The sequence below is a fragment of the Parasteatoda tepidariorum genome, chromosome 3 (assembly GCF_982258835.1).
Source record: "Parasteatoda tepidariorum strain Cologne lab strain chromosome 3, Ptep-v5.0, whole genome shotgun sequence".
In the NCBI taxonomy this organism is placed as follows: Eukaryota; Metazoa; Arthropoda; class Arachnida; order Araneae; family Theridiidae; genus Parasteatoda; species Parasteatoda tepidariorum.
In genome coordinates this window covers 60,067,536-60,085,287 of record NC_141757.1, presented here as the reverse complement: position 1 = coordinate 60,085,287, position 17,752 = coordinate 60,067,536, and the positions used below count along the sequence as shown (strand labels likewise).

General features: G+C 28.4%; 2 protein-coding genes across 4 annotated transcripts in view; both read right to left on the bottom strand.

Annotated features, from left to right (window-relative positions):
- Nucleotides 1–764: 764 nt before the first annotated feature.
- LOC107449548 (iripin-8) lies at nucleotides 765–8,147 on the bottom strand. The gene is made up of 4 exons (XM_043045718.3): nucleotides 7,977–8,147; nucleotides 5,364–5,653; nucleotides 2,949–3,394; nucleotides 765–1,357 (listed from the first exon to the last, which is right to left on the bottom strand). The coding sequence occupies exons 2-4, from the start codon at nucleotides 5,604–5,606 to the stop codon at nucleotides 808–810; spliced, it is 1,239 nt and encodes a 412-aa protein (XP_042901652.3). The 5' UTR covers nucleotides 5,607–5,653; nucleotides 7,977–8,147; the 3' UTR covers nucleotides 765–807.
- An 8,058-nt stretch (nucleotides 8,148–16,205) lies between these two features.
- Nucleotides 16,206–17,752, bottom strand: part of LOC122270011 (papilin) — a 169,026-nt gene continuing 167,479 nt past the window's right edge. For all 3 annotated transcript variants that reach the window (XM_087159396.1, XM_043045710.3, XM_043045711.3), the window contains exon 36: nucleotides 16,206–16,799. In XM_087159396.1, coding sequence (XP_087015522.1) covers nucleotides 16,636–16,799 — 164 coding nt within the window. In that variant the 3' untranslated portion in view covers nucleotides 16,206–16,635. The remainder of the gene's footprint in view (nucleotides 16,800–17,752) is intronic.

The window sequence follows — 17,752 nt, the reverse complement described above, 5'->3', positions numbered from 1 at the left end:
TTATTATCTACATTTATATAAAATGCAAAGCTCTCATTTGCTCACTCATCACTAGTTCTGCTTCCCATAAAATTTGAAAGCTAACATGTGATCTTTGTACGATAGAAAAGCTAAAGAAGTTGCATTTCGATATTTGTAATTATCGGTGTTTTTAGCCTAATTGAAGTAATACTTTCAAAGTGATGCCAAATAACACGTTTTTAACATGGTTTGTGCTATTGGATTATGTGCTTGAAATAACGCATAGTTCAATGTTTTGAATGTGTTTTGAACTTTCAGACCAAATTAGATGTCCTAAAAACTTGAATCATATGCTCCTAATCAAATAATAGGGATGAAATAAAAAGTTTTTTATCGGCATTTAGTAATTAGCTCAATATATTGTAATACTGAATAACTCTTTTCCTCCAATTACCACCAAGTGTTTGGCCCAAAATAGCCGATTCCGGCTTTTGTGCTATTAAACAGCGAAGAGTTGAGTTCATGCAGGTGGAATTGTATGTGGGTATAAGTTTTTGTATATGGCGCAACTGGCCGCTGATTTGCCTTGTTGCATTTAAAATACTTCACTGAAAGATCAGGAGCAACACTGGGGACAACAGCATACTAATACGAGAATACGTAGTAATACGAATTTTAATAGCAAAGTTGCGAATTGAAATCACCTGCGAGGGTGGGATAGTGGGCCGCTGGAGTCAGAAAGGCTCGTCTCATGTATGATACCGTGTGCCGTGATCACAGTCATAAAGATTTTAAGTCTCAAATACAGTGTATTAATATTTCTTTTTATTTAAATACTTATAATTGTTACATTTTATTAACTTGACCAGCAAATAAAACCATATCACTTTTCTGATCTATTATTAAAAACATAAAAGGATGATCTGCAATGAATTGTGGCGTTGGGGGTAAGGAGATGGGCATTCTTACTGCTATCATAGTCATCCCTGTGAAAGCAGCTGCTACGCTTCCTTTCTCATTTACATCAATAGCTGCTTTGTGCTTGATTCGGCTGACGCATGCATTTTTGTTGGCTATCATGGCTGAAAAGTCAGCATATCCTTTTTTAAATATCGCACGCATACCCATTGCTTGCAATTCTGGTGACAAATCTTTAGAATAATTAATTTTGAATTTTGGCAAGGATACTTTTACATTGGTTGTATAAAGTTGTTTTCGAATCGAAGTAATGTCCCGGTTCATAAATAAATTAGCAATGCTAGATAATCCATTCAGCCGACTTGGCAGTATAACGAACATGCTAAATTTATCCCCTGAGTAGGGTAGCTCAAGCACTTGAACATCTGAGAGACTTGCATAGTTAAATTTTGATTCAATATGCATGAAAGGAACATTCCTGTAAAAAAAGAAAAACAAATTATTAATCATAAAGTAGAGAATGTAGTTTCGAGTGAGAAAAATTAACCTTTTATGTTTAGAAGTTAATTCTTAAGCGAAATAGTTATATCAATAAAATTGAATGCTAAGTGGTTGCAAAAGTTTAAAACTGGTACAGTAGGTAGATGCTTTATTTGTGTGGCACTAGAGCTACACAATGGTCTATTGGCGACGCTCTGGGAAACATCCCTAAAGATGATCCGAAAGCATGTCATCACAATTTTGATCCTCTACAGAGGGGATGACTCCCCCTCTACAATAGCGGTTGAACAATACTGCGCACCCTCGGTCTTTACGCAGGCTGATCAAAGTTTTCACTGACCGGCTTACTGACCACAGGCAGTATTGCTTGACTTCGATTTCGATGCTCTACTGGGAACCGTGGATACGATCAGTTCACTGCTGGAAGAAACTGGTTTGAATCATATATATGAAATGAAATATAACACATTTTCCTTAAAATGTATTTATTTATCAGTCGTGTATTTTTTTATTATTTTTTTTATTTTCTATAACTACCTATAAAACGCATTTTTATTTCATTTTTATAGACATTACCCGATTTTGTCTAAGAAAGCCCTAAGAATTGTTTTGATTTCTTTCACGAAACAATTTCCTCGCCACTTAAATTATTTTCTAAAGAAGAGAACAAATAAAAATTCGAATTGACGAAGTTGAATGGAGGAAGAGAGTCCTTCTTTATAACATGTTAATTTGGTTGCAGTGTCTGTTAACCCTTTCTATGAAACGGTAGGAATTAAAACTGTCCAACTCATTTTTGAGAATATCATCCATAAAAATTTAAGTGATTTTTAAATCTAAAACTAATAAACGATCGAGATAAATCAAGTAATTAAAGATAATGCAAATTTCGGTCTGATGGCGCATTAATTCCTATAATTCTTCTTGACTAAATATTTTGGGCCCGATTTCTCATTCGTCATTATATAACATTGAAATGTACACAGAGCCATTACATTATGACCACCCTCCATCTGTAACAATGGGTTCGTCCAGGTTTTCATGGTTTCTCGCCCCAGGAACAATGTTTTCATGGGGCACATTAGGACTAATAATCCTCTTAGAACAATCCCTGACGTCTGTAAGCTACTTGAACATAGTTGCAGACCAGATTCACCCATTCATGGCAACAGCTTTTCCTGCGGGGGATGGTGTTTACCAACAGGATAATGCACCATGTCATAAGGGTCGAATCGTTATGAATTGGTTCGAGGAATATTCCAGTGACTTTCAAGTCATGTCTTGACCCCCAAATTCACCTGACCTTAATCCAATAGATCATTTGTGGTCCTATTTGGAAAACCAAATTCGTGCTGCCACGCTACCCCCTCGCAATGTGAGGGGGTAGCCAGATACCTCAGACTACCTATTAGCACCTTGTGGAATCAATGCCAAGGCGGGTGCTAGCAGTTTTTAGGGCTAAAGGTGATCCTACATGTTATTAGCAGGGTGGTCATATTGTAATAGCTCTTCGGTGTAGAAGAAAAAATAATAACGTAAAAAGGGAAGAAAAAGAGAAAAAATCTTACTTAGCATTAAATTCTAATCCATTATTATAAAATATTTTTGGCCTTGTCCTATGTTTTGGGAAAGGGTATTTCCATGCGCTCTTGAAGTACACAGCATTTAAAAAAGTCATTATTGTATTGGGTTCAATTTCCTTCACAATGCTACCGATTGTCCCGTTTGTGCTCTCTCTGGCCCATTCATTAACGTCATGGATGATTTTGTGGAAATATCTTTGAAAGTTAACTTCTTCGATGGAGGCTCGATATAAGTTGGTTACTAGTCTCTTGTAGGAAGGAAGAAGGCCTAGGTTCTCTTGAACTAATATTTTATTGATGATATTCAAATTGTAATTTGAGCGCTCCCTATTGGATTGGTATAACATTCTGGATAAGAGAAGATCAAAAGACGCAGAAATTTGCTGCGTTGTCAAGTTGACACTTTCGTATCCCAAGACGGAACTCAATTCCTGAAAAGAAAATGAAAACATATCAAGCCATGAAAATTTTCAGTGATAGATAACTTCAGAATAAGGTCATGAATAGTACTATGTATACAATGTTTAATGACATTCCTCAATGAAATTTCAAATAAGTGGAAATTAGAATCAATCAGCTAGCTTTTTATTAAATATTTTTTTTAAAAAATGGGGTGCGGGTTGCTGAACTATAGTATGTGAAAAATTTTCTGCAGTGACACCTATTCCTGGTCCCACAAATAACTACGCCATGAAATTGAAACTAACTAAGACTTAGTAATTTGTCGCTAATATTATGAGTTCATTTTTTTCGTCAAAATTAGTTTAATAGGTTTTCATGGTAGTAAACAAATTATTTTTCCTCTCGTGGACACCATTTATGCGTACAGTATACAATTTTAATTCAACTGAAAATTCGAAATTTAAGCAATATTTTGCTGCTTTAATTTGTTTTATAAATTAAATTTTTAGTTAAAGAAAACGGGTGATCATTAATTACTTTCGAGAAAAAAAATTTCCAAAAACATTTCATTACATCCTACAAAGTTTTTTTTTTTTTTTTTTTTAATAATATTCCTGATAACTGTTTAGCTTTTTTTTTTGCACTGAAATTGCTAAATAATGTGCACTTATTTTTAGGGTGTTGAATTCAGTGAAAGAATCGTATTTTCTCCATCATTTCTCTTTTTTTTTTATGTATAAAATAATATAAATAAAGGTGATCGGTGCACAATGCTGATAACATTGTCCTATAATGCCGTTATTCTCGAAAGTACGCTTTTTTTACCTCCGTGACCCCCTTGGTCAATAAACTGGCTTTTGTGGAACTGGTTTATATCTTTATATAAATGAAGCAGTAAAAAAATATTTATAAATAAATATTTAAAAATACTGTATTCTTAATAAGAGTAAAATTAGTGAAAAAAAAACCTCCATTTTAAATTTTTCATTTAAAATTTTAAATCAAAAACTAAAATAATGCAGAAAATATACCTATGTTAATATTAGTATGTAACTGTATGTACATTGCAAATGCACAAAATTCTAAGAATTCAAAACAATGATTCAAATCCATATAACAGTTTTTTTTTTTTTTAAAAAAAAACATGGTTTTAGTAAATACTATACTACATAATACTACATAAAAATCTAATAATTGTCTAATTGTTGTCGGGTACATTCCTTAGATGGAAAATCACAAAGTAAGATTCAGTTTTCCTACATAAATTTCCATATTTTTTGGTTGACATCAGCTTAATAATAAGTCATGAGTATTGTTTTCATGTAAAATATTTTTGTATCTCAAATATAAGGTAATAAGGCTCAAAATATAATAACTTTTAATATTTTTTATTTTATTTTACTCTTCTATTATTACGTTTTTTATTTTCATTGTTTTCTAAACTAAGAGTTTAAAACTAAAAGTGCTGTTTCTTTATTATAACGCAATTGGGTATAATATAGCCTACGTCACAGGTTGTGTTGTTCCTACTAAATTTAACCCATGAACGGCATTTTCTGCGAGCCTAACTTCAAGCCACAAATAAACAAACGAAGTGTTCGATCGTTTAAATAGCTGCTCGCCAGATTTTATTGCATTATAAAGAAAAGTTATTGAAACTAAATACAACTAAATAAACAACAACTAAAACAAATAACAACAACTACTAATAACAATAACTAAATAAACAACACCTAAATTCCATTCATTTAGCATTGCGTCATATGTTGTTCCTACTAAATCGAAGTAGTTGTGTTTTTTTCATATTATACCCAATTCTATGATATTACTTTATTATCATTATTATTAAGTTAAAGATATCCGTTAAATGATTTAGAACTTAAAAATCAACTTCAAACACAGTGTGATGCTTGCAGAAATTGTATTTAATATTGCTAAAAATTGTAATTGTATTTAAATTTGCTAAAAATAGATCTTATTCTGATAAACAATTCTTACTTTTTTTGTATCACCATTGGTACCTTGTAAAACCATTCCAAAGCACATAGATAAACTCAGTGGAGAGAAGAACACATTAGTCAAAGTTCTGTTAGCCAGTCTCTGATACAGTCTTAGCATCACATCATTATTAGTTACAGCTAACGTCCTTAGATTTTCGTCAGCTAGAAATTCTGGTATTTTTCTAGCAAAAATAGGCAATTTCAGAACGAGCAACAAGGTTAGAATATTCCAAACATCCATGGCAAATTCTATAATTAATGATGACCACCTAGCTTTTCAATTTGTTTCTAAAATAAAAGGAACAAACTTTAGCTTTTGTTTATTACGTACTCTTACTTAATCAGAAATTTTTTTCTTGAAAATTAAATTAACTGAAGGAAACAAAGTACTGAGAAGTGCTTAAATTTAACGAACCTGTTTAAATGTATGAACCTTTTACGATAAAAAAATACCCACTGTTTTTTCACTATCGAATTGTATTTTTGAACAATAAGGTACTCCATAATGAAACTCCCAAATATATCTATATTGGAATCCAAAATCAAAAATATCAAAATCAAAGGTCAAGTATGCAAAAAAATAATCTCAGTTCAATATTTAAGTTAGGAAAATCAGCGACAACAACGAACTGTAACGAATCGTATAGAAGGAGGTATTGAAAACATCGAAACCTATTTGATTGCCGGAGGAAACGGGAGTTCTGATGATTAGCACATCTAAGTTTTATCCAATCAAACTGGTTCTGATTTTAATCTCTCCTTTTTCGCAACTAATAAGGTGAATTTATTAAATTATGATTTTATTTCATCCTCTCCTGAGTATTAATTTTTGACCCTAAGTGTCTAGAATTTTTTGTTCAAATTTCGCAACAGTTTTATCTTAATAAATACATAAATTCGTTAATTAACTCAAATTATAGTTTTGAACTCTTATAAATAGAATGTATTTCTCCCATAATTAGAATAACTAATAAATGATTATTATAGGTCTGTACACTTATTAACAGAAAAGGATAACAATATCATTTCCTACAATTTAAAAATTTAAGAATCAATGCTTAAATTGAATAAATAACTTATAATAAATATAATAGATTTAGACTTTTATAAACTAGGAAACTCTGTCACTTCGTCGCTTCGATCACTATCCCCCAAGACTGCTACAATCATTTCTTTCTTGGTGATAAACCAATTGTTACAGCTAAGTTAAAAAGTATGCAATTTTATTTTTAATTTTATAACCGTCGTTTAACAGCCAACTCAATTTTTGGGTTTACAACTACCAATGTTCAACTCTATAGCCTTGTAATTTTGAACCCAATCCAGAAGACAAGGGAACTCCTGGATCAAGTATTGGGAGAAATTTGCCTTCGTGGAGGACTTTCCGATGGAACTAACCCGCATTTGCGTTACATGGAGAGAAAGACCACGAAAACCTTTCACGGTTAGCTTGACGGCAAAGGGACTCTAACACATGATCCGCCTACCACTGAGGATATTCCACGTCAGCACTGTGGTCGGTGCAAGCCGGATGCGGAATTCGTATCGACCATCCATCGCCGGGATCGAACCCAGTTCACCTCATTGAAAGGAACGCTCTTCGTGTTTCTGATTCTATTGCCATAAAATTTAAAATTTTGATACTACATATATATTTTAAATTCCTATTTTAATTGGTTGCTTAAAAAGCTCGTTACATAGTTTAAACTATAAGGGAATTATATAATCTTCCAATTATTTTATACAAGTGGTTAGATTTAGATTACACATGTATGTATATAGTTATCGTGTGAGCGTTAATCCTTAGAACGTCTTATAATTTGTATTTATTATTTTAGTTACATTCATTGATTAAACATAATTTTACATTAAGCTTATAAAAAAAATGTAAAATAAACTTATTTACTCTTTTAGAATTGTATAACAGATAATACTTTCAGATACCTATTAAAACTAATTATAAATTAGAATTTAAAAACTGATCTATTATGAATTTTGATACCGATTTTTTAGATACTGTGCATCATAAAATGTTGCATTATAAAATAATACAGGATTACTTTAAAATGAAGAAACACCGCTTTTATTTGAAATCTTTTAATTTGGAATGATAATTATAATAAAAAATCAGGATAAAAAAAGAATGATAATTAAGTAAAACTTATAGTAGGTATTAAAAACTACAGTTTTCCTTTAAATTCAAGATTATGAAATACTTTACAGGAACATTACCTTAACTGTTCTTATTTAAATTTTAAGTTAATGACAACCAAAAAATCTGGTTCTTCGTGTGGGGAAACTAGGATCTTACAACGTGATTTTCTAGACAATAAGGATACTCAAACAACAATGGAATATGGTTTTAAGTCATTACTTTGTTTGCTATAAATTGAGAAACTAAGTATATGATTAATTACCGCAGTATTTCCAGCTGTTTAAAAACGTTTTCTTAGGGTGATTGTCATACGTTTAGACATCAAAAAAAAAGAGCATAAGAAATAAAAATTAATTTATAATAACAGTTTCAAGACTTAAACTTTAGTACCATATGTAAATAACAGTGATTGCTCAATTTTAAGCAATTGACCATCAGGTGAAATGCAATTTTTACCTGTATATTAAGGATGAATCCGTCAAGTAGCCACGCCCTTTTGCACATAATTTAAATGAACGGAATGTTTTTTAATCCTACAAATAACTCTACTCATCACTTACTGTAAATAAACAATAGACCACGAAAGCGACATACATATCCGGTACGATAGGGAAACAAGAATCTAACAACCGGTTCTTTATTTATCGCTTGGCAAGAACAAATATAATAATATGTTACTAATTCAGCTGTATTAAAAGTGATTTAAATTGGCATGTTAAGTTTCAAAAAAGAAAAAAGAAATTTTATTGCAAGTTTGTCTCTGATTATTTAAGCCTCTTTATGTTAAAATGATTAATTAATGCTTTTAAACAATATTTTGCTAAAAAAATAAATTAGAAAAATGTATTAATGGCAAAGATACGAGTAGATCCCTTTTTTTAATCTACGTTTTAAGACTTTATGTATTAATTGCAGAACTGTACTTGGCACTTTATAAAATAATTTCATGAGTGGATTTTTACTATAATAATATTTGCAAACTTGCATGATGTGTATAAAGCAGTGGTTCCCAAATAGTGTTCCGCGGAACCCTAGGTTTACATGAAAGTGTAAAGAGGTTCCGAGAATTAAGATTTTTTTAAACTAGTTATAATTTTCGCAGCCTGTAATAAAAAAAATTTTAAATACAAAATTATTAATCTAATACTACTTTTATATATTTCCGTTATTTTTAGGAAATTGTTTTACTGAAACGCTTGTAACGGAAGAAATTTAAAAACAATGTTTTTCTTCTAACAGCAATCTAATGAATGAATTATGAAAAGTAGTGGACAATTAGTATTTTGCATCGAATAAAAACAAATTCAACAATGAAGAAGTATTTTTCTCTGATTACCATTCTCTACATTAATTTTTTTCTTCTTTCGTATTTATTTTAATGGAAACCATATTACAACTTATTCATTTTCAGTTTATGATGGCCCTAAAATCAAATTAAGAACTAGACTAGATGCCCCTCCTGACCTGTGAATTCAGCATTCTGATTTATAACAGGATTTTAAAACTAATACTGATAAAACAATGAGGTAAAAAAATTTCATCCTTCATTTATTCACAAAATTTTTTCAAAATAATTAATAAAATTTAGATTACATATTTTCGAAACAATTAATATATACACAATTACTGATGAAATTTATTCGGGATTCCGCCAAAAGTAGGTCGATCATTTCGGATTCCGCAGCCGGAATCCGAAATGAAAAAAAAATTGGGAACCGCTGGTCTTTCTTTACTCTTCAAAAGGACAAACATAATTAATGACAAGATAATGCAATTTTCCGCATTTTCAATACTAGAACTTAAAAATTTAAATGAGGTAAGATAATTTATAAATATTTAATAACATCCCATTTTCAACGATAGCATTGTTAATAATCATTTAAATTTTGCCCATCGAGTTCACGAATCTAAATATGAAAATAATAATAAAAAAACCAAAAATATATGTTTATGATTTTAAACGCATGAAAATTCTGACGTTTTTAATAATGTTTTTAATCTAGTTTTATCCTGTTATCTAGGGTGACTTTACTATCTATCTTTACTATCTTTAGTTTCCATCCAATCTCACTCTATTTATAGCCAAATATTTTGCCTCTCACCATGTCATTCCTATTGTTTTCAGTTCGTTAACAATCGTCGTGTGTCAAGTATTTTTAGGTCTTCCTCTTTTTCTATTGCCCAGAGGGTTCCAAATCAAAAACTTGTGTTACTTGTTACGTAGAGCATGACCAATCCATTTACGTTTTTCAATTTCCATATTAATCGGTTTCTGTTTTGCTTTTTTAAGGATTTCTGCATTACAAAATTTATGGAACCACTTGATGCGCAAGATTCTTCTTAAATTGTTCTTAATAAATACTTGAAGTTTTTTCATGTTATTTTTATTGCGGTGCCACGTCTCCGATCCATATAGTTGGATAGATATATCATTAATATTGAAAATTCTAATTTTTGTTGAATTAGTTACGTTTCAATTTTCTTAGAATTTATTGAGAATAGCGTATCTGCTTAGGGCTCTGTTTAATCTATTTAGTATATCTTCATCAATTCCCCCCTTTGTTGTTAATCATACTTCCAAGGTACGTAAAACTGCTTACCTCTTCTAGTTTATTACTTTCTAAGAATATGTCATTTAATTGTTTAGGATTAGTTTAATAAATTTTAGCTTTATTTTGGTTGATAATAAGCCCCGTTAAAATGTTTGTCTGCATGTCTTATAGGGACAGTGTGACTTTACCACCTTAAAAATTTGAACAGAGTTTTAAAATTAGGATGCCAAAAATATTTCTAATAAATCTGGTAAAAGAAGTTAAAATATCCCTTTTTTGTGACATAAATTCCTTTTATCAAACACTTGCATTAGGCAACAAATATAAAAATTTAACCACCGATCTTTTCAAGTGCACAAATATTGAAAGGCTTGATATGATCATACGGTAAGAAAAAAAATTTCATTCTTTTTTCAGCTGTTCCATAAAATCCATCTGCGCAAACATATTTTATTTTATAATAAAGATGGATTTATATCTTAAATCATGCAAGCTTTTAACAGCTGCTTAGAATTGTCTTCGAAAAGACAGAGTTTTATCTGTTTAATGAAGTATCTTTTATTCTACAAGCTAAGACAATAAGTCTTTAAAATAATTCTTGAATTTTAATTCCATTGAATGTTTGTAAATAACTCACTCTAAACAAATACCCGAGAAACCAATTAAAATTCGTTTTAGTTAGTTTCATATATTGTGAGAAACCGACCGGCCTGTGTAAAGACAAGACAAGACATGGATGTTCTTTCATTCTATGTACATCCAATGGAGTTCAACGGAATAATTAATAAAAACTTTAAGCATTCGATAATTTTTCGAATATTATTAACTATTAATTTTGTCGCAAAAGATATCATGCGGTTCGCTCTGCCGACTACAGGTATAAACAGCAAACTGAAAATTTGATGTGCTGAAAGAACCATATTTGTTTATGAACTTGGCATGAGCTTTTCATACAATTCAAATTTGTTCGACAAGTATTGCAACTTCACTTTTTTCTTCTTCTTTTTTTTTTTTGCTTTACGTTACACTTCATTTTGTTGCTCAAAAACTACACAACTTCAAGACTTAAACTAACGATGACGTGTAGAAAAATATACAGTGCGATGCGTGTTGATCTACTGCTCGCTAAAATGCAACTACTGAGCTGAAATTTCACTTGTTGAAAGCGCCATTTTTTAAAAAACTTAAAGCAACTATCTTTCAAAATTCTAATTTGCTCGAAAGTTATTGCAATTTTAAATGCTTTTCTTGAGATTATTTTTTTCACTTTAAATCTAACTATTTATCCATTGTTGTAGAAAAATATATTTATCCTTTTCCAGAGTTTCCTTTTAAAAATTATCACTTTACTTGTTATCGAAAATTACAAAAGTTTAATTAAAATTAAAAAAAATTAGAGTAAGAGATTAGATATTGTCAGATATAAATCTGTACATTTATATAGAAATTTTTAAAAATATGAAAAGTTTCAAGAGAGTGTGCAACAAGTAACAGATGCCAACTTGCTCCGGACAGCAGATAAATATTTTCGAGGGGTAGTCTTTTAATGTATGATTCTTGGATTAATAAATTCAATTTATAGGGTTGTTACATACTACTACTTCTAAATAATTCAAAGGTTTAAGCTATACGCTTATTTGCAGCAGTTTAACCGTGTTTAATCTCTTGAAAAGTCGACAAAATTAACCAAAAAATTGCAAATTGTAGTTTTTAGTTCTCTACCGCTTTCTAAAATATGTCTTGTCCGGAGCAGTTGGAATCTCTGAAGTAAAATTATCTCTCATTGTGTCACAATTCCTAATATTCTTTTCAAATATTTTTTTAAAATTTATTTATTATCCTTCAAAACCAAGAAATCATTAGTTTTATTAATATTAACATATTAATGAAATATTCTTACATAATTATATTTTATAACCAAAATGTTTTGTTTTTATTTAAAAAGAAAAAAAAACAGGAGGTGAGGCCTACTTTAATACTTTAAAAAAAAAAGCATTTAATTTTTGTCCATCTCTAACTGAAAGTTAAATTTATATTCTAAAGTTGTATAAGTATATAATACTTACTAATTATTTATGGTCTTATTATAATCTAATCAAGCTTATTGAGCTTATTTTAACATCTTTTTTTCTTTTCTCTTATGGCACTACAGCCCACAGTGCTTTATGAATTCCTATTCTTAGCCTATGATTTTAAGTTCATACTTTTTATTGTGAGATCTTTTGTTACATCATACAACCAAATTTGGGTCTTCAGTTCCTTGGCTTCCAATTTAAGATTTCTCACAACAAAATATTTTCATTCATTCTTCCAACCTCTTGCGGGCGATATTATTTTCGTTTATTTTTAAATTTTTCTCAGGATTATTACGAAATTTCTTACTTTTTATTGATAATAGGACCTTTTTTAATCAACTTATCAATACACTTTTCTAATGTTATTACACTTTTGCTTGCTTGTTTAAACGATGTTTAAACAATTATCTCCTTCTTTTTACGTTATATCTTACTCATTTTTTATGTTATTTAACATAAATCGATATGTTATATTACCTCACCCCCTTTAGTGTTATTTTTCTTGCACTACTGTTAAGCTAAACTAATTTTTGTGTCATGTTATCTTCATTTGTTATTATCGAGGATTAAGGGTCGGAAGACCCAGGTACCTCAATAAAACTAGGCAAAGATGCCACAATGACTTCATTCTTCCAATGTAGCCAGCCTAACCATGCCAAGTGTCTAAGATTATATGAATTGAATGATGTTTTTTTTTTATTATTATTAAATTGTCAAGTTTATTATTTCTAATTTTCCACTCTGAATTATTTACTTAAATTGGGTCAAAAATTCTTAATTTTTTTTCAAATATAAATAAGTTATTTTCTTCTTTATTCATGCAGTGCAGTGTTCAAGTTTCACTAACATACACTTGATACAGCTACCTCAGATAAATTCTAAAATAAACCTTCTGTCAAAAACATACTAAATAAATTAATAGAAAGATATTAAATTTAAACAATTGATGAACTACTGCAAAATAATATTATAAAACATATAAAAAATGAAAAAACTCATTAAAAATTTTAAAACATTTTATTACAATCAAACATTTAATCAAAAATCTAAGTCCATCGCAATGGTCATAAATAATTTTTAGAAAACAAAATAACATTTTTCAAATGTCAGTCAAAACAAACAAAAATTTCATACAAAGCAGAATACTTTTAAGAAACTGATGGCACATGATAATTTCATACACACATGATTGCTCTATAAAGTCTAATCCAGTTTCACACATAAACTGTTCAAATGATTATTTAGCATCTCCTAAAAGTCAGTCATTTTAATATTTCTCCTTATATTCTGTATACTTAAACTGTTTTCATATTAATGTTTGCTGTTAGTCTGTTACCTTGAAACTGTGAAAAAGCTTTAACAGGTGACAGACCAAGAACAACGACAAGGGATAAATTATAGCCAATTTTTTTTTAAAAAAAATAGATCTGCTGTCATTCAGTATTTTTTTAAAAAAAACAAAAGTTAAGAATTTAATTAGATTCACCTTGTAAATTTAAAGTATCATAACAATAGCAGACATAATTAAATACAACTAACTCCCTATAATTTGTATTTGAAATTTTTTTTGTTGCTATTACTACTTTAAAGTTCTTACTATCAACACAGTTAAGGTCGAACCGCCAGATTAACAGCATTTGCTTTGTTCTAGTCTACATTATATACAAAAATTATGGTAAAATTAAAATGGCTGACTTAGATGTAATGCCGCTTATCTTACTATAATATCATATGGCAAATTTAAATTTCTTTCAAAAAGTTGGATATTAAATATATTTCAGATACTCTATTTCAACAACACAACACATTACTAAAAAAAAATTTTAACTAACTATGAGTATGTCCCATGATGACAATCATTACAAATTCAACGAATTTAAAATCCTAAACATACATTAGGAAATAAAAATAACAATATATTTGAATTGAAGTAACTTATTTCTTATTCATAAAATATGTAAAATATCAAGCCAAGAAAAAACTCCATTAGGAGAAATTAGTCAATTCTTAAACAATATATTGAAGTTAAAATAGCACCAGGAAATCTCACCTTGCAATATTAATACAATATAAAAGAAAATTTTTAATTTAAATATAATTTCAATAGAAGTTTTTTCCAACATTTATGATTAAATTCTGGAATAAAAGAAATTTGTACATGTTATTCCACATCAAAGAAATTAAAAATGTTTCAAAGTGCTGATAATTTTAACAATAAAAAATCAAAGCAATTAAAAAATCTAACAAATAGTGCACTAAAAAATAACTGCAAAAAAAACGAGTTTTACACATATTTGTATAACTATATTAGTTGAAAATTTGATATCATTTAAATACAATTTGATGTACCAAAAAACTACTAACAAATGAAATATAAAATTGTTTAAAAATTAATTAATACCACCTATGTATAATAAACTAATTTAAACAGAAAACAAAAACTTTTCAATTTTTTATATAAAAACATTGTACTAGTAGAATGCAACATAAACTGACGCTAAACATTTATGTTATAAGAAAAAAAATTTATATAAAATATATAAGGTCCCTAAAGTTACTATTCAAAATTCCCATTAACACAAACTACATATTGTTAATAAGCAGGGTATATACAATGTAGATTTTTACTAGTAATAACTTTTATTTACTTTTATTAAATGCATGCATTATGGTATTTTAGAAATCATTTCAATCAAGTTTGAAGTTTATGAAATCGGTAAGCATTTTGATCTCCAAAAGAGAAAGGAATACATTTCGTTACTTCATATTGATGTCATTTTCTAGAAAAAAATTTATAAATCATATTTTTATTTATTATAATTACTACTTTGTTTCTAAGCAAAATATAAATTTTAGAATTTTATCATTAAAGAAATAAAAAAGGATAATTTTATCATAGTATAATTTTATTTAAATAAAGATTATAGCTTTACTTTAAATTTAAAAACTTTTTACAATCTACAAACATCATTGAAATTTTCTTAACAATATATATCTAAATATAAATCTAATAAGTATATCTTTATGAAAAAAAGCATTAAAATTTACATTGATTGTTCATGCTCATATATAAGCTATATTAGATTACGTAAAGCTACACAAATAAAAACTTAAATTGAACGAAATATAATTATCACAGTAATTTACCTGACGGTCATAATTATTAAATATGGTGACTTTCGTACTTTCTTCTATTTACTTAATTTAGGTTTAACAATTTTTTTGACCATTTTTTGATTTAACCAAACTAATTATTGGCCTTCAATACAGATCTTTGTACAATATTATTTCCCAAAGAAACTGGACCTGTTCGCTAAACAAACTTAAATCTTAATTTGTTTAGGATTATACATAACAAGAAGTCAAGAATCAAAATTTTAAAAAAAAATTTATTTAAAACTGATTAGCTTTGTCTAATATTTTATGGAATTAATAAGTGAGATGCTGTCATATTTAAAGAAAATTTGATTACTTGTATTAATGAATGATTAGAAATTTAACTATTCAATAATTAAATTGTGTATAATAAATACCCTAAGATTTATTAAAAAGTTAATAAGTTTGAATTTAAAATTGCATGTCATTAAAATAAAATTGTATTTCTATTATATAAAAGTAAACTCTTTCAATATTTTTTAATTTATTTATTCAATATTTCTTATTCATATAATGTTGAGATTTAAATTTTAGAAAAAAAATTAAATTATATTGGCTTTCTTGTAAATTTTAGAAATACTTAAGTTTTTTTTTTTTTTTTAATAATAGTTAACTTAAATTATTCCCCAATTTTCAAACATTTCTTTTTTATTTGAAGCTGTGAGTAGCACAATTTTTCTTGAAATAAAGTAGCTTAGTTAAAGCAACTATCTCACTGAAATAAAATATAATAAAATGTTAGTTTCATAGTTAGAACTAGTACAATTACATGAACTAATTCGCCTCTTTTTCATAGCAATGTGATAAAAGAAAATTGTCTAAATTTTTGCAGCATTCCCTTTTATGGCAAAGTTATTTTGTGATTACTTTTTATAAAAAAAAATTTAGGAGACATGACTGAATTTCTTTTTTTGATAAAGCTAGATTCATTAATAAAGCACTTAGTTTAAAACCCAAATCAATCAATTTCAATCTGATTAATGACTAATAGTACTTACTAAACACTTAAAATCAATCCAACAAAGTTTAAAAAAATTTCAAAGAGTTTTGCAACAATTGCACAAATAAATTTTCTTTAAAAAAATGGAAAGAAAATAACATAAAGATTTAATTTACAGAGAAATGCAGACATGAATTGCAACTCACATAAAATGATTTTTAACTTCACTGCTCCGCATCACAAATGTTAAGAAGAGACAAAATGTATACAAAAATGTAAACATCGGTGGTAAAAACTACCGAAACTTGAGATACCCCTCATTTTGAGGTACAGAATTGTTCCTACAAACATTTACAAAATATGATAGTGTCACTATAGTTTAATTCTTGGGACTACGACACAGTTTCATCATTTGCTTTCAACAGTTGCCCTGATATCGTACAAGAGAGGCAGCAGAATTTGGCATAAGTAGGATTTATGCAGTAGTTTTGCTTTACGATCATTGCGCAACTTGTGAAAAATGGACTATCTTTGCACGTTGAGGGTATGGGAACATCTAAGGAAAGAAAAATTTAAATTGTTGTAATATTGTTAAAAGAAAATTTCATAGATTTTACACTAATTTCATACTTGAAATTCAGACATAATATATTTATGTATTTTAAATGTATTAAGCTTTCTGTCCAATGTATAAATAGCAGTGTAATATCTGCTTAAAGAAACATTTCTCTATTAAGCCAAATATAAAGCAAATTTGTCTTTGGCTGACAGGATTCCAACACCCGTTCTCACAAACACCCCAACAGCTATTCAAATTTTAATCTTTTAGCAAATAATTGAAAAAATAATGTAAAAAGTTAATAGTTCTTACTTAGTTGAAATTTTATTGTTTACATCCACAAATAATGTAATTTATGGAGAATTTTGGTTTATAGAATTACGTAATAGATCTTCTATTGCAGTTTATAATAATGCATTATTTCTTAACCTTGTTCTATAAATAAATTTTTGTAAATATTTTGCTTTAATTTATATTCGTAAATGAGTTATATAAATGTTTCTGGTTTAAGGATTTAAATTTTTATTTTTACATAAATTTCAATTTCGTGTATGAAAATTTGTTCATACTCAAAATTGTAACTCGGTAATTCTTGAATATATTTAGCTTTACATTTTGGTATAGTACAGTTCAAAATTTCCTTTATTTATGTGAGAATCAAGATAATGCCATGAATAACATCATTATAGTTATGTCATAGAAGTAGTGTTAATACAAGCAATTAAACTACCTAATTTAATTGTCAAGTAGAACAGAAAAGTGGCGAAAAAAATGAAAACTGCGTGTCAGAAATGTTTTTCAATTTCATTGGACAATCAAACAAATATTCAATTTCAATCTCCAATGTGCATAGATTATAAAACACCTTCTCCTGGGGCAAATAAAAGCATAAAAAATTGTGGAATGTTTCAACTTGTGGATCTTTATTGTTTATTTAACTATATTCAGAA

Coding starts and splice junctions, on each gene's coding strand:
- LOC107449548 (XM_043045718.3), bottom strand. CDS start 5,606: ATGGATGTTTGGAATATTCTAACCTTGTTGCTCGTTCTGAAATTGCCT. Junction 3,395..5,363: donor CCAATGGTGATACAAAAAAA/GTAAGAATTGTT, acceptor TTTTCTTTTCAG/GAATTGAGTTCCGTCTTGGG. Junction 1,358..2,948: donor GGATTAGAATTTAATGCTAA/GTAAGATTTTTT, acceptor CTTTTTTTACAG/GAATGTTCCTTTCATGCATA.